Source organism: Rhynchophorus ferrugineus, unplaced genomic scaffold (assembly GCF_030347505.1).
Source record: "Rhynchophorus ferrugineus isolate W39M unplaced genomic scaffold, kcgeb_rfMv2 rfM1, whole genome shotgun sequence".
Taxonomy (NCBI): Eukaryota; Metazoa; Arthropoda; class Insecta; order Coleoptera; family Curculionidae; genus Rhynchophorus; species Rhynchophorus ferrugineus.
In genome coordinates this window covers 50,323,074-50,350,166 of record NW_027472580.1, presented here as the reverse complement: position 1 = coordinate 50,350,166, position 27,093 = coordinate 50,323,074, and the positions used below count along the sequence as shown (strand labels likewise).

Here is a 27,093-nt window from a genome sequence, read left to right as displayed (position 1 = left end):
CTGTTGATGGTCCTTCCTTTTTCAAGGTAGTCAATGAAAATTATTCCATGTGCACCCCAAAATACAGACGCCATAACCTTGCCAGCCGACTGTTGCGTTTTCTCACGCTTTGGAGCGGGTTCATCGTGTGCAGTCCACTCGGATGACTGTCGATTGGACTTCGGAGTGAAATAATGGAGCCATGTCCATCCATTGTCTTATATCGACGCAAAAAGTGGGGTTTATTATGTTTGATTATCTTCAAACACTGCTCTGAATCGTCAACTCGTCGTTGTTTTTGGTCAAAAGTGACCTCGCGCGGCACGCACACAGCTTTCTCATACCCAAATATTCGTGAATGATATGATGAACACGTTCAGTTGATATCTTTAGAGTGTCTGCTATTTCATTCCGTTTCAATTTACTCCAGATCATTCAAAATCATTTTGTGGATTTTTAAAATGTTTTCGTGGGTAACAACCTCTTTTGGGCGTCCACTCTGTTCACCGTCTTCGGTGCTCATTTCACCACGTCTAAACTTAGCATACCAAGCCTTTATGGTTAATGTTCCTGGGACTGTATCCGGAAATTCGGCATCAAGCCAAGTTTTTGTTCAACTGTATTTTTTCCCTTCAAAAAACAATATTTTATCAACACGCGAAATTCCCATTTATCTATTTTTTTCACAATAAAAAATGTTGCTTCACTCAAAATGTTATAATTCACAAATTAATGGTCCGACAACTGTCAAATTTATACACTCATCTTTTGAGGGTTTTGAGGCTAACTAAAAATATATGGATTTAATTCTAGTAGCGCCATCTATCTGTTAGGCCGGGGATTTGTCAATTGAGCTGTTATTACTTGATTTATTATTACATACTTATGTTTATAACATAAAAGTAAAGGAATATCATGTATACTTATATTTAATGCCTTGAAGTTGTTAAAGTTAGCTGAAAATAATCTTTCTTATGATACTTTGTTATAATGTTCAGTGGCTCAGTAATTTACACTTATTAATAGGATGTTAATTATTGAAAGTTGATGGAAGTTACATACATCTTTAAATGCAGTTAAAAAGATGTTAGTGTGTGTAGTTTTTGAGATAGTTTGTATATATTTTAATATACAGACGTTTGTTACTGTAATTAATGTTATATCTCAAATATACATCTGGTCTTATATTGAAAATACTGTTAAAGCAAGTCTTGGTAACATATCATTCCTAAATTAGTTGTTTTACTTTATTAGGAGAGAAACATGATTAATTTAATACGCTATGGTAGAATTTCGACCACAAGGCGATCACTAGTTATACTAAGTATATTAATAAAATTATATTAAGTATAATAATTCTGTATAATAAATATACAAAAAAAATCAAGAACCTGTTATGGTGAAAATATAAAGGATAAATTTAAATTCTTATTATATAGCCGGGATCATCCCAGGAAAAGAATAACCGGATATAAACATAAAAAATAATTCAGTTGTTTGAATTTTATCCCAAAACCAAAAGGTAAACATATCCCCTCGGTAATCGATTTAACGATACAATTTTTATTTGTTTGTACTTCGGGGACAGCCCTACGTTCTTGTTTGACTTTGAGCTCTATTTTACGATGATTATCTGGTTGAAATTTATTTTTAAGGCAAACAGAATTTACTCCGGAAGCGTTCGCTGGGGCTGAAGGGGAGCGTTTCGTTCTCGTTGCCTTTTTAGGACAAGGACAGCTAATTAAGTCTGATGCTCTTAATTCTTTGATGCAATTTTCTGTCGAGGGTAGTTTTCTGGAACGCCTGTGCTCAATATTCATAATAGATTTTGTTTGGTTAATATTAAGAACTTCACCATTATCACATTTGTGAGTGTTTAATACTATTATATACTAAACGTATTTTGTTTTAATTTTAATTAATACTAGTTCTAATACATTCACGAAAATTATGCCGTCAAGATCATAGACAGCTTATGAAAAAGTGGATCGAGAGAAGAAAGTTGGATATTGACTGTATCGCGATTATAAATCGAGGTTATTTTTGTTATTTTTAGATGGTACTTACTGATTATGTTATCAGCGCCAATAAATGTATAGAATGGGATTTGTGAGTGATTTGAATAATAAGAAAATATTTTCAGAACCTGCGAATAATTGTCAATAATTGTAAATTAAAATCACTATAAATTTCGTTATCTGTTAATTAAATAATTTACATTACAATAGATACATTCAACGCCGGCTTGGTTGACGCAGTGGTAAAGATGACAGGACTGTCCACCTATCGTTACGATAGTCGCAGTATCGAATTTTACTGGGGCATGGCCGCAAATTTATATTTGTGATTGTTTAATATTTGTGATTATCCTAGGCAAGTGTGCAAAATCCGACAAGGAAAATGATCCCAGTCACGCCAGTAACCAGGTTGGGTAATACCGGATATCTTCTGGGATCGACTTCAAAGTGATCAGTTGGTAATAGTTAAAATAATATTGTAAATAGATACATAGGTTTAGGTAGGTATTAAGCTAAATTGTGTGTATATAGTAGAATGTAAAGTACGTGTAGTAGATAGCTTAATTAAGGTTTTTGTTTATTTCTATTTAGTTACTACAACGATTCTTATGTACATATTTTATTTTAAAAAATTTTTTTGTGTTAAAAATTTAACTTTGATTATTTTTTATTTTTTAGTGAGTTCCTTATTTATATTCTGAAGTCGCTTCAATTTTTTTTAAAAATATTTTATAAATAGCAGTTTTAATACATGAACATGAATTACAATTAAACGAATGTAGAACATTTTAACAATTAATTTGCATGCTTGCCGATGGTTTTCTTGGTGTAGACTGGATGCAATTGTTCCGCACGACGCCCGTGTCTGAACACTAATCTGAACGATTTTTAGTAACATTCATCCGTTCATAGATACATCACAAAGAGGGTTCCTTGAAATCACATAAAATTCACATCGAATATATACTGTAATATCATATTAAATTAATAAGACGGTATATGAGCTCAAATTTCAATTATATTATTCCATTATGAATTGTAAAATTCCAAGGTAAATATGTTGAAAAAACGTTTTCATGTGACGAAAAGAACTATCGTTTTTTTTTCAGGTGGGGCAAAAGTCCTGCTACCATTTTGATTTCGCGCCATTTTGGTTATGTGATGTTTAGCTCAGTTTGGCTTTAACCATTGCGCTGTGTAGACGTCCAATTTTTATTATGGATAAATATACGCCACAAGATTGAGTAGAAATATTGACAATATTTATTGAAAATAATAGTTCTATTATTACCACTCAGCAGAAATTACGTCACACAACATAATGGTTAAAGCAAAATGGTAGCGGGACTTTTACCCCACCTGTTATATTTAATTTTTTTTTACATTTTACTTATTAATACTCTGCACTTAATATAACGTTCATATTAAATCATTCGATTGTTGATTTCGCGCTAAAACATGAATGAGTTTGAGAGTTTGCTAAATCACAACAACGTGGAAGCAATTCAGCTACTGGACAATATCAGAAGATTGAAGCGAACCATCTACACGAACTAGTTTAGTGTATAAGTGTATTTTTAAGTTTATCTTAAGTATGTTAGTTTTATTCTAATTTGGGAAATACATATTGTTGTATTAATCCCCTAGACGCCTTGCTTCTATAGTAATGCAAGCATAATAGAATAGTAGTAATAAATTAATTTATTAATTAAGATTGTACTAAACATATCGAATGTAAGATATAATTAATAACAAAAATTAGATTTTTAGTTAATTCATATCTTTATAACGGGGTATTATTGTTCACTTACTTGGTGCCTTATCGACAATCTTGGATAGATTAAGTTTGCTTTATTTTTATATTCCTAGTGATCTTATTTCATAAGGTTTCTCCAAAAAACTGTTGTGTAAATATTCATTGATAAGTAAAAAATTACCTTTTCATTAACTATTTGTTCATGAAAATATTTAAAACTCATAATTAATAATAGCTTTTACTACTTTTTTTCTTAGCGCGTATTTTCTCGGACCGTCGCTATTCTAAACGCATTCCCTTGAGCCGACACAACGTATTCCACCCTTCAGATTCGTACGTACGCTCGGAGCTACGCATATCGCCATCCAGTTGGTAGGCAATCTTCAATTGTTCCGCATCCACAACGTGCGCGCATCGACGAATACGTCAACTAAACATTAACCGGGAGATCCAGTGTCCTTTTTTTGTTTTGCTATTCGATTACTTCCTTGCTGATTGTCTTTTTATTAGGATCAAGTTTCGAAACCAACTGTGTGATTATTTACTCAAAACACAGAAAACGTAAGTACTTTTAATATACATTTTAACGGGTTTTTAACAGTTAATTTAATTTTTGATTAAATTTATATTTATCTTGTTTAGATCTTATCCCCAATATACGTTAGGATTACGTAATTTTGATAAAATATTGTTCTTCCTTTAAAATTATGCAGAGAAAAGGCTATTATCGTTACGGCAGACATCTCTCTGCTAATTAAAGGGCTCTTTCGTTACCTGATTTAAATATAACACGGTTCGAAGTTTCCTTGACGTTTAAAGGTTTGGGGCTATTTTATTTACATGTAACAATCGAGAAAATGTATATTGTCCGAGGTAGGACAACATATTTAGTAGTATAATATTGTGTAATTTCTACTAAAAATGCAAAATATATTATAAGTACAAAAGTTGAAAATATAAGCTGTAAAATACATATTTACATATTAAAGAAAGAATTATAGTTAATTCATTTTTATCATTTTTGTCTTTTTAAATTAGTGTTTATTGGGGATGTACCATATTTATGAATAAAGTTCAGTGAATAAGTCAAACTTGTTCTATGATGAATCGAACCGAGCAAATTATAATCAGAAGCTGCCAAGTCTGTTGAATAAGTCTGTTGAATAAGAATAAGGGAAATTCCCATTTGTATTGCAATAATAAATCTTTCAAATCTTACGGTGGACTATTGTTTTTGTTAATTTTACTCAACAGCGTTTTACTCAAATTGTTCAATTGAAATTAGCCTGATTAATAATTCCTGTTTCTCAGCTGAGTCTATGTCAATTGTTACAATTCTGCAAAGTTTTTTGGATCACCTGGACATTCTTTGACAGAAATATTAAAATAATTACATCATAAAATACAAACGCCATAACCTTGTCAGCCGACTGTTGCGTGTTCCCACGCTTTGGATCGGGTTCATCGTATGCAGTCTGGAGTGCAGTCCATATCCATTATTACATATCGACGCAAAAACTCGGCTTTATTACGCTTGATCATCTTCAAAACCTGCTCCGAATCATCAACTCGCCGTTGTTTTTGGTTAAAAGTGAAATCGCGCGGCACCTACTTTGCACAGAGCTTTCTCATACCCAAATATTCGTGAATGATATGATGTACACGTTCAATTGATATTTTTAGAGTGTCTGCTATTTCATTCAATTTCAGTTTACGGCCATTCAAAATAATTTTATGGATTTTTTAAATGTTTTCATCGGTAACAACCTCTTTTGGGTGCTTTCACCGTCTTCGGTGCTCATTTCACCACGTCTAAAGTTAGCATACCAATCCTTGATGGTTGATTTTCCTGGGGAAGTGTCCGGAAACTCGACATCAAGTCAAGTTTTTGCTTCAATTGTATTTTTTCCCTTCAAAAAGCAATAGTTTATCAACAGGCGAAATTCCTTTTTATTCATTTTTTTCACAATAAGAAAAGTTGCTTCACTCAAAATGCTATAATTCACAAACTAATGATCCGACAGATGTCAAAATTATACATGCAGCTTTTGAGGGTTGGGGCTAACTAAAAAACATATGTATTTAATTCTAGTAGCGCGATCTATGTGTCATGCCGGGGACTTTTCACTTAACCTGTGATGCTAATCATAGATCACTCAAATTTGAATTTTCAACATTTAATATTATTGTTGTCTGATTTGAATAAATTATGTCTAAGCCCATCTGACAATTTTTTGACAAAGGTTTACACGTAATGGTAGAGATTTAAAGTGGCTAACACATGAATTGACTGAAAATGCCATTTCGAAACTCTTCAACATCGCAGTCTCATTGCTTGCCAAGTGAAAAGAAGAGTTTTCTGCGGCGTATTCTGACTGAAAAGTGGGGGCGATGTTTTACTACAACAATTCCAAGCCTAAAAATGTATGCGTTAATCCAAGAGAGTCATCCACATCGAAACCGATGCGAAATATTTACGGCTATATTGCGAGTTGCTAAAGCCGAACGGAACTGTTGCTGTTGATGTCTACCGACGTAGATTGAACAGATTGAACTGAACGAACATTTTACTGAAGTATTGCCGTAAAAATGCCAACAATATCAAGTAACGAACGGAAAGATATTTTGTTGCATTACGACGCTCGCCCGTCTGATTTTTCTGAATATCACTTTTTATAATTTTCTGCATGGCTTGGATGATACGTAGTTTGAAATTCTGCAATTGAAGAAGTGAAAAACAACATATTTCTTTTCACAGGCTATTGTGATGTTGCCAGAAAGATAGGATAGATAGGATAGATAGGTTGAAGAAAATATTTTGATTAATACGTGATCTTTATTTTATTCATCTTGAAATATTATAATAACAACATACAAAATAAACATACTACATACTACAAAATTACAGAGATATGCTAACAACCTTAAGAAGGAACATTGGTTTCAATGTTATTAAGTTTGGTCATACAGAGCCCAGTGGTAATTTGATATCGAAATGGATTGCCAAAGAGAATCTGCAATGTGTTGAAAAATTGGATTAATAAAATTTGCTTTTGTCAACCCATATGGAGAAGGAATTTATAAAAAATAATACAAAATTAATAAGTTATAATATTATTTATAAAACATCATAAATATTATACTGAATGAGTGATTTTGGACAAGTTATTCGGCAGGTTACAAGAAATAATTTTTTTATTATAATCATTATTTTTTATATCAAGATGCTAATTGGAAATAAAATAATCAATAAAACTGGAAATTGATTTGTGATAAACATTAGTGACTGTTTTATTGCATAAACATTAACTGCATTAAAAATTGGCATATGGATGGCCAAAATAATTTAGTTATCTATAATAAAACCTGACGGATATGGAATGCATCAATCGAGATACATTATGGATGAATTAGAAATAAAATATTGGTTGCTTACAATATATAGTAATGTAATTGTATAATTGTGCACAATGTATTGTAAAAAGTAATTAGTGATTTTTAAAGATATAACTTAATATTAGTTTTACATTGTTTGTCCTGATATTACATTATATTAGTTATTAGCTGTGGTTTTGACATTTTTCTACATAAAATAACATTTACTTTTCCATTTAGTATTATTAAGTTACATAATGGAAAGTTCAAAACTGTATTTCAACATTTATAACTATTAATGCCTACTACTAATACCTATTAATGTGCGAAACCTATCAAACACTTTTAGAAACTTATGATGATGCTGAATATATATTATAAGACTTATTGGACGAAAACCTAGCTGAAACTCTCGAAGACTGAAAATGGCTTCAACAGCCGTTTCAACATCGTCCGTGTTCTTGCTTCCCAGAGAAACCGCCAAAGTTTTCTGTGGAGTATTGTGTTTGGCTGTGAAAAATCGATTGAATATGACAGTACCAAGCGCAAAAAGATGTTGGCTACTACAGGAGAGTCATCCCCATCGACACCAATGATAAGAGATATATTCACTGTTCTAAACCCGTGTTCAGTATATGTTTGGGATCTGCTAGGCGTAATACATTATAGGCTGCTAAAACTAAATAAAAGTATTACGCAGATGTCTATTGACATCACAGATCATAGTTCATTTTACTGTTGAATTGTGAGCATAAAATCTATCAATTTCCGGATCTGGAATATGTTTATAAGAACTGATGATTTGAATCTTATAACATAACCCAGTAGATTCACCTCTGTTGTATTTTGATTCCTTACAAATTGTCAATTTACCAGATAAAACTGATTTATAAGCACCAAAATCTATTTCTGGATCGATGTGGAATGGTGCTCGTTCCTGTATCACAAGAGAACATTTGCGGAACCGCTCACTTTAATTGTATCGTGCTCGCTGTTGTTGTGTTTGATATGTACAAACTGGTTGCATTCTAAGTTATCCACTTTAGTTTCAATCATTCTTATTATGATTTTCTGTCTCCCGCTATTCATCAATGTGGTAACTCATCGCGCATTTGATTGACTTTGATGACCTAACTCAGGTTATCTTCTCATTGACATTGTTAATAATGAAGTACCAATTGTTAATAATTGTAATAATTTTTATGATAATAACATTTACAAAGTATGCTTTACCATAGACGTTCTCTACATATTTCAATTTTTATATAATAATACGTTGTGGACTGGTTTAGCTACCGTTGGCAGACAGTTATAACATATTTAACAAATATGTTTTAAATATTATAATTATAATACATATATTAATACATACATATATATATATATATATATACACGACACCTTGTATGGGGAAGCAACATTGTTTTTATTACTTTCCTGCCAAGTATTTGTAATTTCTTACCAAATAAACCTTCCCTTGGATTCTACGAATGTTTGAAAACCAAAACTATCCAAATCGGTCTCGAGTTCTAGCGAGACTAACAGAGATTAATTTATATATATATATATATATATATATATATATATATATATATATATATATATATATATATATATATATATATATATATATATAGATCATAAAATAAAGAACTTACAAGCGCATCTCCTATGTTAAAAATGGCTCTAAGTTACGCTCGGAATCTCCGTGTGATGGCGCTTAGGCATGCGCCGTATGACAGTTAGTTCGGCGGGAAATTTAAAATTATTTAGCGGGAATTTTGAAAATTTGAGCGGGAAATTAAAAAAGTTCTTTTAGTTTTACTGGGAAAATAAAAAAATAAATATATTTAAATATATTTTATTGATATATTACAATTACATTAATTTTCCTTGGCCATAAAGACATTGAGACATTGATATAATCAGACATTGAAGTAATCCACTGATATTATCTTCTCTATAAAATTTAAAATAAACCTTAAACAAACATTAAAATAAGATAATATAACTATTAACGGTTCTCTTGTATTATTTTTTAGAATCAACTAAATTAACAACCTACATAAATTCAAGTATATTTCATCAAATATGACAATTACAGTTCGGTCTATATAGTCAAGTTTCTGAACTAACGACCAAAATGAGAGGTTACTACTGCAGCAGCCAAAAGGAATCTTATCTGCATTAATTTTCTTCTAGAAGGCAAGTAGAATATCTTTGATAACAGTTTATATCCTCTGCAACTGCATTTCAATAAGGATAAAGCCATTAGTTTTTCATTCAAACTGAAACAAAACTGATGGGACAGGCTGAGTTATCTGTAAATGAACATATAAATTACAAGCTAGAACCTGCATTCTCGAATAATAAACATAAGTTTCTTATTATATACTTACTTCTGGGTCTTGTTGGGGTAGAAGAATCTCCTATATATCTATCTTGTTGTTGTCTACTATGTTGCCATTGGGGGCATATTTTCCTTGTCTTGTAGTAAAGGTAGAAAATCTCAATAAATATTGCTTAATTACTTCAATGCAATAAATCATTATTATTTAACAAAATACTTACTATTTAAATTACTAGTAGGCAGTACATCTTGTTTCAGCCATGGCTTTCCACATTTTGGTCTATAGTCTTCATCTTTAAAATGATTACAAACTTTCCTGGACCTACATAGAAGATCATAAGACATCCCCTTAAGGTTTTTGTTATATTACATTCAATAAATTAAAATACACAGAATAATCTAAAGTAATTGTCAAATATATATAATAACACATACCGAAAAACTTGACGTAAATAAACAATACAAATTATATCACCAAAAAATGACCGTTAACTGCTTAGATTAGAATTATTAATACCGAGGCCGAAAGAGAAACACTCATATAGCTGTTGCATTTTTCATTTACATTTGGCGGCGTAACGGGGATTCCGAAAAGCTCAAACGTGGAACCCGATTTTTCCATATAACTTTCACTTCTAAATTTCTTTATTTTCTATTATTCTATGATATAGATATAGAAAATTATTTTAGTTATTAATGCAAACATATGTCGAAACTGTCTGATTTATTTGTATACGTAGGGATGCAAATATCGATATTTTTTGGCCGATGTATCTATATTTTTTTAGTCAATATTTTTTGATATATTTTCAAAATAAATTAAATATAATTTTTAATAAACCTTTAAAACTAGTATTTAATTTTAAATGTTTGGTGAATTTTGTCACTTGAAACCGAACGTGAACTTATTTAAAAGTCCATCAAAAATATCACTACTTGCAAAAAATATATCGATTTTTTTTTCTCCGATATATCGGTATACTAATATTTTTTAAATTATCCATATAACGAAATATCGATATCTTTTTCCGGTAACCAACGCCCCTAGTAAGTATCAGGCTCTCCAATGCAATATAATATTTTCTAGTATTAGAATAATACTATTTTAAAACGTGACTAGAATATCTACTAACTATGATGTTAAGTTGTTTAACTGTGGTTTACTTCAACCCTCAATATTCAAAACTTTCCATTTACCCAACCATTTATGGGATCAATAAAAAATTAGCTATTATTTGATAAAATAATATAGTAAATATAACTTATTAAGCAATAACTAACTTAGCTAGTAACTAACTGATTGATTATTTGGTTCAATCCTGTATTAAAATGGAAATGGACAGTTTAACAGAAAAATATAAAATTAGAATCCATGAAGTTAAACAGAAAGAGAAGTGTAACAAAAAAACAACGTTGGTATCGATTTTTTCGTATTTCATTTAGCGTTGTGCATATATATCTTCGAATTAACATCATAGCCCAACCACACAATTACGTCTTTAAATAATGATGGTAATTTGAACCCGTTTTGTTCGCACGTTTTTTGTGGTGGGATTCAAAAGCCTTCTTCGTCATCGCCTGAACAGATATAACAAAAGATCCTATGCGGTAGTGTTTTTCGTTGTACAACTGAAATTTGAAACTCATTTGCGGAAGGCGTCAGAAAAAGGATAACACGGTATTTACGCGCCAAGTCACCTTCGAAAATTTATGAGAATTGAACGTAAAACCTTTACTTCCGTAATGGCAGGGAGATGGTGGAGAGCTGGGAGGGCATACGAGTAGCGGGCGAAAGCAAAATAGCCTGGGGATGTACCGATAACGATCTCTCTATCAAATACTGTCAGTCCCCAACGTATTTACCCAGTCGTTCCGGTCCGATTGATGGCAGTTTGCTCGAGTCCCATAAAAATATTTTCTTTCCGGACAATGTTTTTGATATATTGATCAAAAAATAATAATGAAAAAGATGTTTGTTTTTGGATAATATTTGATTTACGTAAGATATATAACATATTGTTCTGGAATTTCCAGAAATGGAGTGAATAGATTTATATGAGTGTTGATTGAAAAATAACAGGTCACTTGAAAAGTCTCCGGCCTGACCAATAGATGGCGCTACTAGAATTAAATCCATCTATTTTTAGTTAGTCCTAATGCTCAGAAGATGCGTGTATAAATTTGACCGCTGTCGGATCACTAGTTTATGAATTATGGCATTTTGAGTGAAGCAACTTTTATTATTGTGAATGGATGAAAGGAATTTCGCGGTTTGATAAAATATTGCTTTTTGAAGGGAATAAATACAGTTCAAGCAAAAACTTGGCTTGATGCGGAGTTTCTGGACTCTACCCCAGGAAAATCAACCATCAAGGAATGGTATGCTAAGTTTAGACGTGGTGAAATGAGCACCGAAGACGGTGAACGTAATGAACGCCAAAAAGATGTTGTTACCGACGAAACATTGAATGAAATAGCAGACACTCTAAAGATATCAATATCATATCATTCACGAGTATTTGGGTATGAGAAAGTTCTGTGCAAAGTGAGTGACGCGCGGGCTCACTTTTTACCAAAAACAACGATGAGTTGATGATTCGGAACAGTGTTTGAAGATGATCAAGCATAATGAACCCGAGTTTTTGCATCGATTTATGACAATGGATGAAACATGGCTCCATCACTTCACTCCGATCTCCAATCGACAGTCATCCTAGTGGACTGCACATGATGAACTCGCTTCAAAGCGTGGGAACACGCAACAGTTGGCTGGCAAGGTTATGGGGTCTGTATTCTGGGATGCGCATAGAATAATTTTCATTGATTACCTTGAAAATGGAAGGACCATCAACAGCGACATTATATAGCGTTATTGTCACCGTGTCACAAGTCAGTGAAAACGATGGCAAAAATCCATGAATTGGGCTTCAAATTGCTTCCTCATCCACTGTATTCTCCTGATCTGGCCCTCAGCGACTCTTTCCTGTATTTAGATCTCAAAACAATGCTCGCTGTGAAGAAAGTTTCGTCGAATAAAGAGTTGATAGCTGAAACTGAGGCCTATTTTGAAGCAAAGGACAAATAGTACTACAAAAATGGTATCGAAAATTTGAAGGGTCGCTATAATCAGTGTATCACCCTGGAAGGGAATTAAGTTGTATAAAAAAACTATTTTTTCCAAAAAAATGTGTTTTATTATGGTAGACCGGGGACTTTTCAGTTGACCTGTTAAGGCTTCCACCAATTTTGCAAATAGATAACATTGTTTATTCTCATAGAAATGTATATCGTTGGAAGACACAAAGTTTATTATATTTTTCTACGTAATAAACATTTTGTCCTACGCGTTGTTGTAGACAGTGCTTCAATTTCTACATTCCAATGCCGAAAAACTCCCTGCCAATACATTTAGGAAACGTTTCACCTCAGCTCCAGAAGCATAATTCCGTCAAGTTTTCCCTTAACTACAAGAACAATTGATAATCAAAAGGCGCGAGATCCGTACTGTAAAGTAGATTGTAGATGACAGACAAAGTTTCCTGCGTTTGAGGGAAGATGTGTTGTTGTGAAGCAGCTGGCTGTCAATCGTTCTCGGTGAACAATAATTGTTGTGTGAAATTGATCCTTACGATACCAAAATACACTTCTATGCCAGCAGAAGGAATTGTTTGAACTTCTTTGCGACTGGCAGCCGTGAATGATGCGTGAAATGGAACATCCGCGTTTTGTTTCCCATAACCCCAAAAAGCCGCAAAAAGCGAATTACAGAAGTGCGAGATTTAGCACTTAACAATAGAAAATTCTATTATGGCTGGTATGGCTGTGGTCTTTGGCAACTTTATTTCTGGATAGACACTGTATATATATAACACTATTATATCAATGATTTAATTTACCAAACTATAATTAAAATATATTTTCCAAAACCAAACATTTATTTTATACATTTCAAACGATAATTAATGATATACTTGACGTAAGTGCCTTCACACTTCTTTTTAAGCAATTCTTTATATCATTAAGAGTTTTGTAGAAAACCGAATAAATGGTGGTTTATGTTTATATTTTACATTTTATGTTTATTTTACTTAATTCTCTTTCTTTTTTATTGTAAATATATGTAGGTGCAATTGAATATTTTCTATTCCGTGTAATTAAATACATATTTGCCTGTGACAATGTAAAGCTTCCTGATAGTAACATGTAAATAAAATATTCGAAAACTTTTAAATGCTAAGAAAACTAAACCATTTTATAGTTATATATCAGGTGACAAGCAACAATTTAAATAAAATGACATTAGTCTTTTTTTACATTTTTATAACGATTTTTATGATAAATTCTCTTACACTTTACTTACATTTGTTTGGTTTTGTTAGTAAATCATTTGATACATTTCAAGGATCGTTTTTCTTTTTTCGATTTTCTAACAACAGATAGCAAACAAAAATTGCAAATATCTCATCTCCTCCATATATAAGATTGTGAATATTACGTGGCTATTGATTTAATGTTCTGAATGTAATGTCTACGACTGAATGCGATGAGCAGAAACAGTAAGATATTGACATGTGTTTAAGCGTTTTGCGGAAAACCCTAGCTTGACGCTTTATTTGATATTCAATAAGTTGGTTAGGCCATTGTAAAAGGAAAATTTTGGCGAAAGCTTTATATTAAAAAATGGATTTATAATTCTTAAAATAATATAATCTTCAATTATAAAGATCCCATTATTTTAATGGTTTTCTAGAAAGTCTACAAAAATACATATCTACAGAAGCTATAATCTATCAAAGGTAGCAATGAACAGTAAACTATAAAAATAAAATAAATTATATTTTATAAAGAAAATTAATATTTTTGTTTCATTAATTTATTTGAATTAGAATGTTGTAATATATAAAAACTAAAATAAACTAAAAGTCGAAGTTAAATGTGGCTAGATTGCGACATTTTGAGGTCTTAAATTGAGAAGAAGTAACTTCACTACTACTTTGGATATTACCTTTTCTTTTGATGAAAACCATTTTTCATCACACGATATTTTGGAATATGAAAATACCACCATGATGTCAGAGGGAGCTAAACCTAGTGAATAAACTGTATGTTGAAGCTAGTCGTACGTTGTGTGATTGTGCTATATCTTATATGCCTATACATTGGTAGTTATTTCATGATGTTGTATCCAACTGGTCCAAAAGTTTATGTTTACCGATTTGAAGGTAGTTCACGAATCAAAACCTATTACAACCTAAAAATCTGATGATAATACTGTTTTCGAAGTCGAATAGAACATAATAAAATTCTGATAGTGACAGGTTAAATTATAATTATTTAAGAAAAAATGTCTTTTAACACATTTTTAGTTTTTTTTATGTTTGATTCTATATATATTCTAATTCATGGACTGAAAAGTCCCAGGAATAACAAAGAAAACGTACTTTTTTTCAAAATTGACTTTATTCATCAACGTAATCTCCATCAAGATCATCCTCCACACAATCATTCATTCCAGCACTGCTCTAAAATTTCTACACCACTTTTGTAGAACGATTTATATTTTGTCTCAAAATAGGCTGTCATCAGTTGCTGTCCACTCAGATGTTGATCGTTTTGATTTCAGAGTGAAGTGATGGGTCTATGTTTCATTCATTGTTATATATCGATGCAGAAATTCCAGTTTGTTACGTTTAAACATGGCCAAACACTGCTCAGAATCATCAACACGTTTTAGTTTTTGGTCAACAGTCACCAAACGCGGCACCTACTTTGAACTGAGTTTTCTCATAGTCAAATGCTCATATAAAGTACGTTCATTTGATATCATTACGTTGTAAGCTAACTCACCCAACTTTGATCGTTCAAAACATTTTTGTGGATTTTTTTTATATTTTCTGATGTTACCATCTTATTTGAACTCTAACTGCGTTCTGCATCACCGGTGTCTTTACGATCAGGTTTGAAGTCCGCAAACCAACGCTTTATTACTGTTTCTGATGGAGCGGAGTCCCTATAACACTTTTGCCTAAAGCTATTGCCTCGTTTGAACGGTATTTTTCCCATCAAGAAGCAGTGTAAAATTAAACATGAAATTGGTTTTAATCCATTGTTTTGAAAATAACAAAAGTAGTGTCACTCTTAGCACAATTACACACAAACTTATGAGTAGAATATCATCAAATTTCAACAGCTTTCTTTTGAAGGTTAATACTAACTAAAAAAATCGGTGAATGTAATAAAACTAGCGCTATCTATGTGTTAGGCCCGATACTTCTCAGTCCATATGTTATATCGAATGATCAATCGTAATTTATAAGTTGCATTTTATGATTAGCATGGTTATGATCAAATTAGAAATGTTTTCTGACTTCGTATTACTTCTAATATAAATAAAATTTTAATCAATATTAATATTTTGTGATTATATAATGTTGGAATTTATACATATACTCGTAATTATTAATGGTTTCTTGTATCCTGAACATACTGATAATAATACGGACTAGATTCAAATTTTGCTTAGCAAATATATACGTTTGAATATTTTTCCTCTTTAAAAATACACAAATAAAAGTATTTTTTATTAAATCTTACATTAGGTATGCTTAGTAGAATATTAATTTTTAAATCAATTTATTACCGATGAACCAATGTATTTGATCTTATGTCAACGAATTAGTACAGTTCTTTGATTTTAGGTCTGATCTGTTTTTTTGTCTAACGTGATGTATATATAAATATAGTTATAATAATAGTATTAAATTCATTTATCTTTAAAAAATGCGTAAAAAATTCAAATAAAGTTTGTTAAATCTTTGTATAATGTATATCGGTATATGTATTTTTATGGCATATAATTTTAGATAATCGAGAAGAAAATGACACTCACAACATTTGGTTAATAATAGTTATTATTAATATTCAATAAACAAACATAACGATTGATATATATTCAGATTCCCATCATTTCGGTTTGAACGGATGTTTTCTCCCTAACATGTTTATAACGAATTTTGTTTTATTAAGTCGCCGGCTTTATAAACTGTAACCGAAGCCGTTGCAGTCTTGTGTATCCCGCCTTGTCCAAATATTTGGATTCGGTCCAGATATGGATACCAAAAAGAACAAGGAAAACGAAGGAAACGATGCGGCATATCGGAGTGAAATTCTTCGAACAATTTGCTTGGTTAAGTGGATTTTTTATTAAATAAATTTTGAAGAATCTTAGTATTCATTTAAATTTTTTCTTTAAGGTTAAAAATGGATATAAGATCTAAAAATAAAAAGCCGATAAACATGTTTACATTGCAAGATTAAATATTCCCGACTGTTATTAGGTTTCTCAATGAAAAATTAATTCTGAACAAGTACGAAACTTTATTAGATCTGGACATTGATTAATATTTTTCAACATTTTCTTTTTTGTTGACTAGAAGTTCTTTTAGGTTTTGTAAGCGTAAAGTAAAAGCATAATATTAAATGAATTATTTTAATATTAACAATATATTTATTTACAAAATTTTAATTAAATTATTATATTAATTAAATTTCTTCTTATTAAATAAATTCCAGCCAATGTATGTCATAGATGACGTCGAATATAATGCCCAATACAGCTTGTAATAACGTAAAATTCGTTTTCAACTCGGATTGCATATTTCATTCTCATTTTATTCACTGCATTTGTATCATATTACTTATTGTATATGATGTAATTGTTACTACAGACCTTTGACTTCATATAATGCCATAAAAGAAGATTATGTGGTCTTAAATCTCATGATTTAGGGCAGGCGTGGTCAACCTTTCTGTATATAAGATCAATAACTTTTATGTTAAAATCGTGTAGCGATCAACTGATATCATAGGCTTAATATAAGGGATGTGAAATATATACTATGCTTATACACTGTGTATATAATATAAGGTGGTGAATTCCAGTGAGGTATGGGTAGATAAGTAAAATAAAAGTTTTAAATTTTTTAAAATTTTTTAAATCACTTATTAGGTTTTTCATTTCCAGACCAACTCTTGATATGCGATACCTAAAACTCCATTTTTCAATACTTTTTCAAGATAGATTTTTACTAAATTAAAATGCAATTTATTTTTTCAAATAATTGCAATGTATAAATTATAATGTACTATTTGTTTCTAAATATGAAAAAGTTGTTATTAGAATGACAAGTATGACCGACAATTTGATTTAAATGTTTTAATTTTTCGTTTTTTTAGGTCGGTAAATTTTATCATGAAAGAATCAATTTTCTAGATTGACTAGACTTCGTACTGAAAAATAGTTATATGGCTTATCTGTCAACCTAAAAAACAACAACAATAATTAATTAATGGTCTAAAAACTCATATTCAGTGGAATTAAAAGAACACGAATAATTATTAAGTGTATTTATTAATAGAAAGTAGCTACATATAATGACAGATTTAGAAATTATTTTATTGCCTTACTATTAATGGGAATACTGAGTTTGCATAACTTTAACCAAAGAATCATAATTAGTTATATATCCTGACAAAAGGTAATTATAATGCTTCTTCAGTATGGGAATAAATCAGAGCAGAATGTTGCTTATTCTTCATTAGCTTCAGGTATGAAAATACCAACTCGTACGTGGAACCTAAACAAGAATAGATATATTCGCTACACTTATTTATATTGAGATATTTTTCTCGGTTGATTATCTAGAAAAAACATACCGCAATATCGAGCATCTGTAACAGTCATTGAACACTGGTCTCATTTTCGATATATTTTTTAAATAAATTTGCAACAGAACATATATATTAGCATTCTGACCAGTGTAAACAAGCGTTTCAAGTACTTTGATACTCTAAGGAATACACTAATGCAATAAATACATATAATAACTTTAACAAGTAATAAATAAGCTTGTGCTTTAGTTATGACAAATAGCGCAAATATTTAAACAGTAGTAAAATTTGTTGGATCAACTGGAACATCTTTTTATGGTAATCCTTTGGTAAAAATGAGTTATAAAAATAATGCATTGTAATTCGGCAATGTTATTTAAGGAAATTAATGGCTTTTTACCTGGAAACAATAAAAAATAAAGTTAAAATAAGTTTCGCAATACTCGCAAAGTAAATATTTACTCAAACTATTATATATATTTGTATTGATCTATACCACTGAATCTAGGCTAAAAGTGTAAAGTGGCAGTTTGTGTAAAGTTCAAATGACAATATTTTCATTTTCATAGAACTTCTAGTTTTTGAAATTCCCCTTACCATGCAACATTAAATTAGATAATTTAAGTCATGAATTTTGAATAAATTATAATTGAATGCGGATAATTTGATGATAATGCAGATAAATTTTCATCCGCTCATTCAATTGTCATCTGATCAGTATAAGTATAAGTAGAAAAGAAAATAAAATTTTGTATTGTTATGGTGATAGAAAATTATTAAAATAATAGCGTTTTATATATATATATATATATATATATATATATATATTTTTTTTTTTTTTTATTTATATATTTTAGATTTATATATATATATATATATATATATATATATATATATATATATATATATATATATATATATATATATATATATATATATATATATATATATATATATATATATATATATGTTTCAAAGTCTCCTTTTACCAACTAGGGGTTTATTTGGAATGGACCTACAGTTTATCGTGGGCTCCGAACCACGGGCTGACGAGTGACCAACTTAGAAATCATCCCAGAAGACATTCGGTCTTACCCAGTCTGGTTACTGGCGTGGCTGGGATCATTTTCTTGGCCGGATTTTGCACTCCTGCCTTGGACAATCACAAACATTAAACAATTACAAACATAACTTCACGACCATGCCCCAGTAGTATTGGAACCCGCGATAATCGCAAGTGTAGGTGGACCGTCCTGTCGCCTTTACCACTGCGCCAACCAAGCCGGCTGTGATTTTATTAATTGATATTAATTTCCCATGGTGTGTTTTATTATATGTTTTTTGTATTGTATATCTCATTTATTATTAATCATTCAAGAGAATATCATTTTAAATGGAAAATATCTAGAATGGTATATTAATAGAGAATTTTATATAATTTATTATAAATTAACAACCACTAAACTAATTCAGATATTATTTAAGCACTGAAGTTTTTTTAAGCAAATTTAGAAAATTGATTAACCCCAAATGTAAATTAGATTGTTGTCTGCCTAATCAGTTTAGAAGCATTTAAATTGTTTTTATTGTGCTAAAATAACTGAACTAAATAATTTTGTGTTACATAATATCAAATCTTTCTTTGTAATTACTAATGCAAATTCAGTAACTTACATCTTACTGCTGTTATTTTGTATCTCTTGTTGGTTTTGATTAATTAAAAACGGTTTAAAAAGTTTTCACTTCTATTTTTTTACTATCTCCCCACATGTAATTTTTTGACACTATAGGGCATCCAGTAAAACGGCCATTGCATTTCATAGATGAGGCCTAATTAATTGCCAACTGCAGTTTGTAAAACTGCAAAATTTGTTTTAAACCCCTAGCGGAGTTTTTCTCCCCATTTTATCCTACTTAAAAAGAGATAGATTGGTGTCCGATACGTCGAAACATGTAACCGAATTATCTATCAAAATTTGATATGGATTGGCACTAGTAGACCATATTACCAAATGTTTACAAATTTCTTTAAAATATTAAAGATAATAATTAGATCTTATAAACGGGCAGACGCTGTAAATCAAAGTTGATGCGGCAAAATTGTGAAGTATTGACATTATAAATATTGATGATGTGCATTAGATGTTTCCTTGAACGGGCTGTAGATGTAACGAAATAATATGCGTGAGGTATCAACGATATTATTTTTTTATTATCTATGGCATATAACATTTTGTTCAAATATGCCTATCTTTTTATGCCAGCACGTATCCGCTTTTTAATGACTCTTCCCCATAGTTCTAATTGAATTTAAGCAATTACGTAGTTTATATTGATTTTAGGGGCACCGGTTGTGGCTTATTACAATAAATCTGCGATTTCAAAAAAATCACACAAATCTATTCGGATCAAATCAGACCACCTTGGAGATTAATTCAAGTTATTTATGTGAGATACTACCATACCATCTAATCTCTTATGCGGAATGGTTATCATAGCGTTCATCTTGCTGGAATCGCATGTTGTACTGTTCATATTGTATAATATGACAAAATAAATGAGCTATCCAGAAACCTACAGAAAATAATTTTTTGGGTGTATTGTCAGCTAATGAATCTTTATTGTTATTGTTAGCATAGTCATTCCTCTAGAAATGCATCATGTGTTTGTGTCTTCAACTAAAATTAATGTGCAACGCTTATTTTGATAACAATTTTTTTTCATTTGGACGTATTACTCATGTAACTTGCCGGGTGATGCACCAGGGAGCCAAATGTGAATGAATAATAAACCATGGCTTAAACAGACGTTACCAAAAAACATGGCCACCACAAAACAATATCGACAATTTCGATATATCGAAATGTTTATTTCAAAATACTAAATCGTTAAGTTCCATTCAAAATAAATCATAACATTCCGGACGCCCTGTAATTAATTTCCGTCCATCCTTTGCAAGATAATCAAATATAAGTTTTGACGAAAATTTTTAATTTTTAAAATTTAATTTAAGTTATAAGCTCCTATTTAATATTTATTTTCTTTAAATTAGTATCGTACAACTACTTTCAAGTATCTAATCTTTTGAATTATGCGAGATTAAAACAAATTATATTTTCCTAAATAAAATATTGGTTGGTATCCACGTATTGCAAATAAAATATTTACAAATCGACCTGGGATTTCTAATATATGAATATTTTATTGTGCGATTCTCTCTCTGGGGAGAGAGCGAAAGCCTACGATATGGCTATCCTTGTCTGGATATTATTAATAAAAAACTCCAAGCCGACGGATCTGTGAAGCTACTCAGAGATGTCGTTTCTCTGACAGTGCATTTACAAAAGGTTCTGCTAATTAACGGCTAATTAAAAGGCTTCTTTGTCGTCTGATTTAAATATAACACACTAAGATGGTTCAGCAGCATTCAAAGAATGTTTTCTATTATTATTTATTATTTATTTTGCTCTATATTTTAATTATATATTTTTTATAACCCTTATTTGTTCAGCAATCTGCCCAGTGGGTAATTCTTATTATTGTTCATATCATTAAGTAATTTTATGGCGAAAATATCTTATTGTAAATCTTCGAAAGTTGCTACGAGACCGAATGGTGTTAAAGGTTTTGCTATACGCAGTTCACTATCACATCGCACATTTAACTGATTAGCAAGTTCTAATATTTTAATACCTTTAGGTAAATTTATTTGACTTAAATATTCATCAGTTTCAACAAACTGCTTTCTCTGAATCATTCTTTAGCCAGTAATCATCGAATAGATTTGAACTCTGAAACTTTGAACGCCAAACTATTATAAAAATGTACTGTCGTTTGAAGGTTGCACTATTACGTTATGTATAAGATGATATGGAAAGTTCAAATAACTCTAACAGTGTTTTTATTTTTTTTGTATATAACTAATTCTGATTTCTAGATATCTTTACTTTTATCGAATATGTATTTCCGCAAGAAGATTTTTATTAGACCGCACGAGAATCTGAGAATGTTGTAAAGGTTACATCTTATATTATATATCCTTTCTAATGTACTTGTATTAATACACAATGTGGGTATGGAATAAACACAGCATTGTGTATTTTTCAAATTAAAATTAAATTAGACTACATAAGCTAAAATTAAGTGTAACACAGAAGTTCGTGCGGTTTGTTTGGCTTTAATCTTCTGATTTCCTGCGTGTTATCCATTAACTGTATTGCTATCACGTTGCTGTGATTTAGTTAGCTTATTTCATGCTTTAAGACGAAATCAAGATCATCGTGCAGTTCTTCGTTGGTTATATGGCGATAAGTTATATGACAATTAATTGTAAAGCCCTATAATTACACCCCATGGGTTCAAATTGGATTTATTATTAACTAGTACTAAACTAGCACTTTCGCACAAGAAGAAGGACTATATCACTATATTAAAGCAATATTTTAGAAATTTAATAATTTATTGGAGTGCTTTCTTAATGATCTTATTTTATTTTTAATTTTACAACGTTTTGAGTAATTAAACACAAAATCTACGTTGGGAAACATGAAAAAGCTTTGCCGTATTTTATATATAAGTATATAATTCATTTCCAAAGTTTCCAGATTGCAAAACTTTTTGATTTAATTATCTTTTCTTTCCACAAAACAGAACGCAGACAAAGAAATCCCCAAGAAACCTTTTGTTAATAATTAAACTGTTACCTAACCTATTTCGTTTAATGGATTTATTGGCAATACCATTAGCACAGTGTTAATAACTCCAGATTCGTTACTGATTTTTTATTATCCATTAGTTAGTTATAGTACAAATGTCAACTAATTAACTAATGGTAACTTTATCATTTTCGTTTTGTTTAACCTACGTTAAACATTGTTATTGAAGTTTTCTAACATTCTGTAGATTTAAGAAAGAGAAATTGTGTTGTCAATCGACATCAATCCATTTTCGAAAAAATGGATTTTTTATTATTGAATTTGCTGTTGGATTTATAAATTTCTATTCGTAAATTATACGATCCATTAAATTAACAATAATATATAATAAATATACAAAAATACAAATATTATGAATTGAGAAAAAAGTTATTTTGATTTTGGTGACTGACATTTCAATCACCAATGAATAATTCTTTGCCCATATTTTCACAAGCCTCTTTTGAAGCCAGATGTAATATGTTAAGAGAGACTTGCAGAGACTCGAATAAATAGTAGTCAGATGGAACAAGATCAGAATAATACGGTGTATACATCAAAATTTTCCATCCAAGCTTCTGTTGTCAGAAGAAGGCGATAAGAGTAAATTAAGGGAGACGTTAAATTAGCCCGCACATGGTCATTTCTTCTAGCATTATCGGTGTAGATGACAACATGGTTTATATATGACGCTTTCTTAATATTGATCTTTCTTCATTTCTGCATTGATTAAGTAGTCTAGTTAGTGTAAAGACGAGAGAGCTTGTTACAAAATTTGACAAGATGTGGCTCTTTTTAGTTCTAGGGAAGAAATTTCCGCTTCACAGTATAGGTTAGCGACTGGTCTTATGGAAAGTCATTCTAAGGGTTGGTTTTTGACTCGGATCCACCATCTTGATAATTGAGAGAGTTATAGAATTCAAATATTAGTTGCTAAAATGCAACTTGAATTGGATCACTGCATCACTGCTTTACATATCGCAGGAACGGGTTTAATTATGTTTTGGATAATATATTGAGCAGTCTCAAATTACAATTCCTTCTTAGATAGTTCATATGCTGTAGCCAAGCTCGTTTAACGAAGATAATCAGTAGGAAATGTTTTTCTCTCATCATGGAGTTTTTATTTATGTATAGTAGGCTTATATGGAAACAGTCTCTTAGTCTGCAGAAAAAAGATTTAAAAAGAACTGCTCGATACTACATAATAAAGTTCCTTTTTATTAAAATAATGCATCCCCTTATAAATCATTATAAGAAAATAAAGGAGTGCTGATTTAAATGTATCACTCTTGAGAGGTTATATGGGACTATCTTGGACCTATTGTGTTATATTATTTAAATATTATGTATATTTGGGTAAAGCTACATACCTTAGGGGCTGAAATATATATAATTGCTAATGACATCTGTAGTTTTTTAATCGCAGTAATGAAGTTTTTTAGTTTCTTGGGACTTTTTTCGTAAATGCAAAAAAAGCTTCAGAGATTTCATTTTAAGCCGTTTATGATATTTATAAGACTTCTATTCCAGAAAATGAATTCAACATCAGTTTCAAAGACTGAAAGAAACTTTGACATAAATAAAAAACAACAGAACATTTACGACTTACCACTTTTTATTTATACTAGAAATATCTATATTTTTAATACAAAACCACATTAAAAAAAACAAATCCAGTAATTTAAAAATTTAAATAGTATCTTGTACTACAGGCCTTTTAGTCGATATGTTATATAATTGAATCGCAAACTTTTCAATTGGCAAGACTTTATCATTTGATTAACTGCATGTTCCGAAAACGAAAATGCAGACAAAGAAAAGCCCAAGAAGCACTTTGTTAATAATTAAACCTTTTAAGTTTACAATATAATACTGTATATGTTATGTTAATGTAATAATAATAATAGGTTATAAATTAAAATGTTCAAATATCTATATTACTCAACTTTTTTATATTAAGTTCGAGTTATCAATTTCTCATAGTAAAACTTTTTTAACGATTAAAGATAAATAAGAAACCAGATACATAATTAAAACTTTAATTAAAGTTATACCAACGTATTTGAGTACGAAAACTATGTAAAACATAATGAAAGAAAACCAATATCTGATCGGAAAAACATGTTGTTTTTGAAGGTCGAAGTATTGATACTAGAAAATCATAAAATCATTATTTTATATTATAAATAATAATTTTATAAGAATTAGAAAAAAGAATACCAGTAAAGTTAATTATTTTTTTTAGTGTAATCAAATGGACCAACCGCGTTTGGAAGTCAACCAGCAAAACTCGTCCTACAGGACGTACGATTCCCTGGCGGACACTACCGACTACACAGTGACCTTTGTGATAGGTTTCTGCGTCTTGGCGGCCTTCCTCATACTGGGCGTTGTAGCTAGCGCATATCTCTGCGTCACTCTAAAAAAAGGCACCTTATTATGGGTAACAGATAGTAGCAGACAACTAAATAAGGACAGGCAGGAGGATACACCAGCAGAAAAGGAGGATAAAAACACTAGTTTGAAAGATATCAAGAGTACGAGTTCACAGGAGACCACTCAGATATAAAATATATATTTTTTGATGTTTTGATATTTTTTACACCCTATACTTTATGTATGGCTCAGTATTATATTTTATTTGTATTATATACCATATTTGTTAATAAAAGTATATGAAAAAATTATTATTTAATCCAATCATCATGTTATGTATGTTAAAAGTTAGCTTGGGAACTTGACTAATTGATAAATGAAGACTACTCCAATATGAGATTATATAATTTCTATTTGTCCTCCTATATATTTTCCTCATTTATTAAAAATTTGACATAAATATCTCTATTAGTATTGAAATTCTTGTTTACAAAATCTGAAAGAAATCGAAGATATCGCCGTACCAATATGAAATTAAATAGGCGTCATTTTTCGTTGTAGATAGCATTCATTTATGGGAAAGGGTTTCTTATTATTGGTAACGAATAGCACCAGATAACAAACTGAGGGGAGTTAAGACATGAAAAAAGGTAAACGACAAAGTTGGGACCATTTAGATAGAAGGGACAAGCCTTTATGTCTATTATAAAGGAAAATATCACGTAGTTATGTTCTTATTACCTAATTTTAATTAAATTATATAATTATTAATAACTATTAATATTACTTATTTCTTTCATTTAATGATTTAAAGTACATCTACGATTTAATATTATAAAGATATTCTGAATATAGCATTATTATGAACTACACTATAAATTAATTTTCTAGAAGCAAAAGTTAATGGAATTTTTGTATACCAACCTATATTTTACCCCGAAATTAATTATCAAGCAATTACATAATATAATGGCAGCTTCATTGGCGTAATTAATTGATGGATAAATATAACATTATAAATGATGGATATATATATAAATTGCATATGGAAAAATCAAAACCTTTTTTTATCTTTCCCTGTTGATGTAAGGCATATAATAAATACCTAGTAACTTTGAGTGTAAACATATTGCGGCAATATAACAGGTCAATTGAAAAGTCCCCGGCCTACTATAGTAAAACACATTTCTTGACAAATTAGTTTTTTTTATTCAACATAATTCCCTTCAACGGTGATATACTGATTATAGCGACCCTCCAACTTTTCGATACCATTTTTGTAGTACGATTTGCCCTTTGCTTTAAAATAGGCCTCAGTTTCGGCGAGCACCTATTCATTTGACGAAAATTTTTTCCCAGCGAGCATTCTTTTGAGATCTGAGAACAGGAAATAGTCGCTGGGGGCCAGATCTGGAGAATACGGTGGATGAAGAAGCAATTCGAAGCCCAATTCATGGATTTTTGCCATCCTTTTTACTGACTTGTGACACGGTGCATTGTCTTGGTGAAACAGCACTTTCTTTTTCTTCAAATGCGGCCGTTTTTCGGCAATTTCGTCATTCAAACGGTCCAATAAAGCTATGTAATAGTCGCTGTTGATGGTCCTTCTTTTTCAAGGTAGTCAATGAAAATTATTCCATGCGCATCCCAAAATACAGACGCCATAACCTTGCCAGCCGACTGTTGCCTTTCCTCACGCTTTGGAGCGGCTTCATTGTGTGCAGTCCGCTCGGATGACTGTCGATTGGACTTCGAAGTGAAATGATGGAGCCATGTTTCATCCATTGTCATATATCGACGCAAAAACTCGGGTTTATTACGCTTGATCATCTTCAAACACTGCTCCGAATCATCAACTCGTCGTTGTTTTTG

At 30.7% G+C, this 27,093-nt stretch overlaps 1 protein-coding gene and 1 long non-coding RNA gene across 2 annotated transcripts in view; both read left to right on the top strand.

Annotated features, from left to right (window-relative positions):
- LOC143206937 (uncharacterized) overlaps nt 1–27,093 on the top strand; it is a 194,632-nt gene that overhangs the window by 108,534 nt on the left and 59,005 nt on the right. The gene's annotated exons all lie outside the window — the stretch shown is intronic.
- On the top strand, nt 4,172–25,533 carry LOC143206936 (uncharacterized). Its single transcript, XM_076419803.1, has 2 exons — nt 4,172–4,314; nt 25,091–25,533. Exon 2 carries the CDS (start codon nt 25,100–25,102, stop codon nt 25,412–25,414), a length of 315 nt encoding a protein of 104 aa, XP_076275918.1. The 5' UTR covers nt 4,172–4,314; nt 25,091–25,099; the 3' UTR covers nt 25,415–25,533.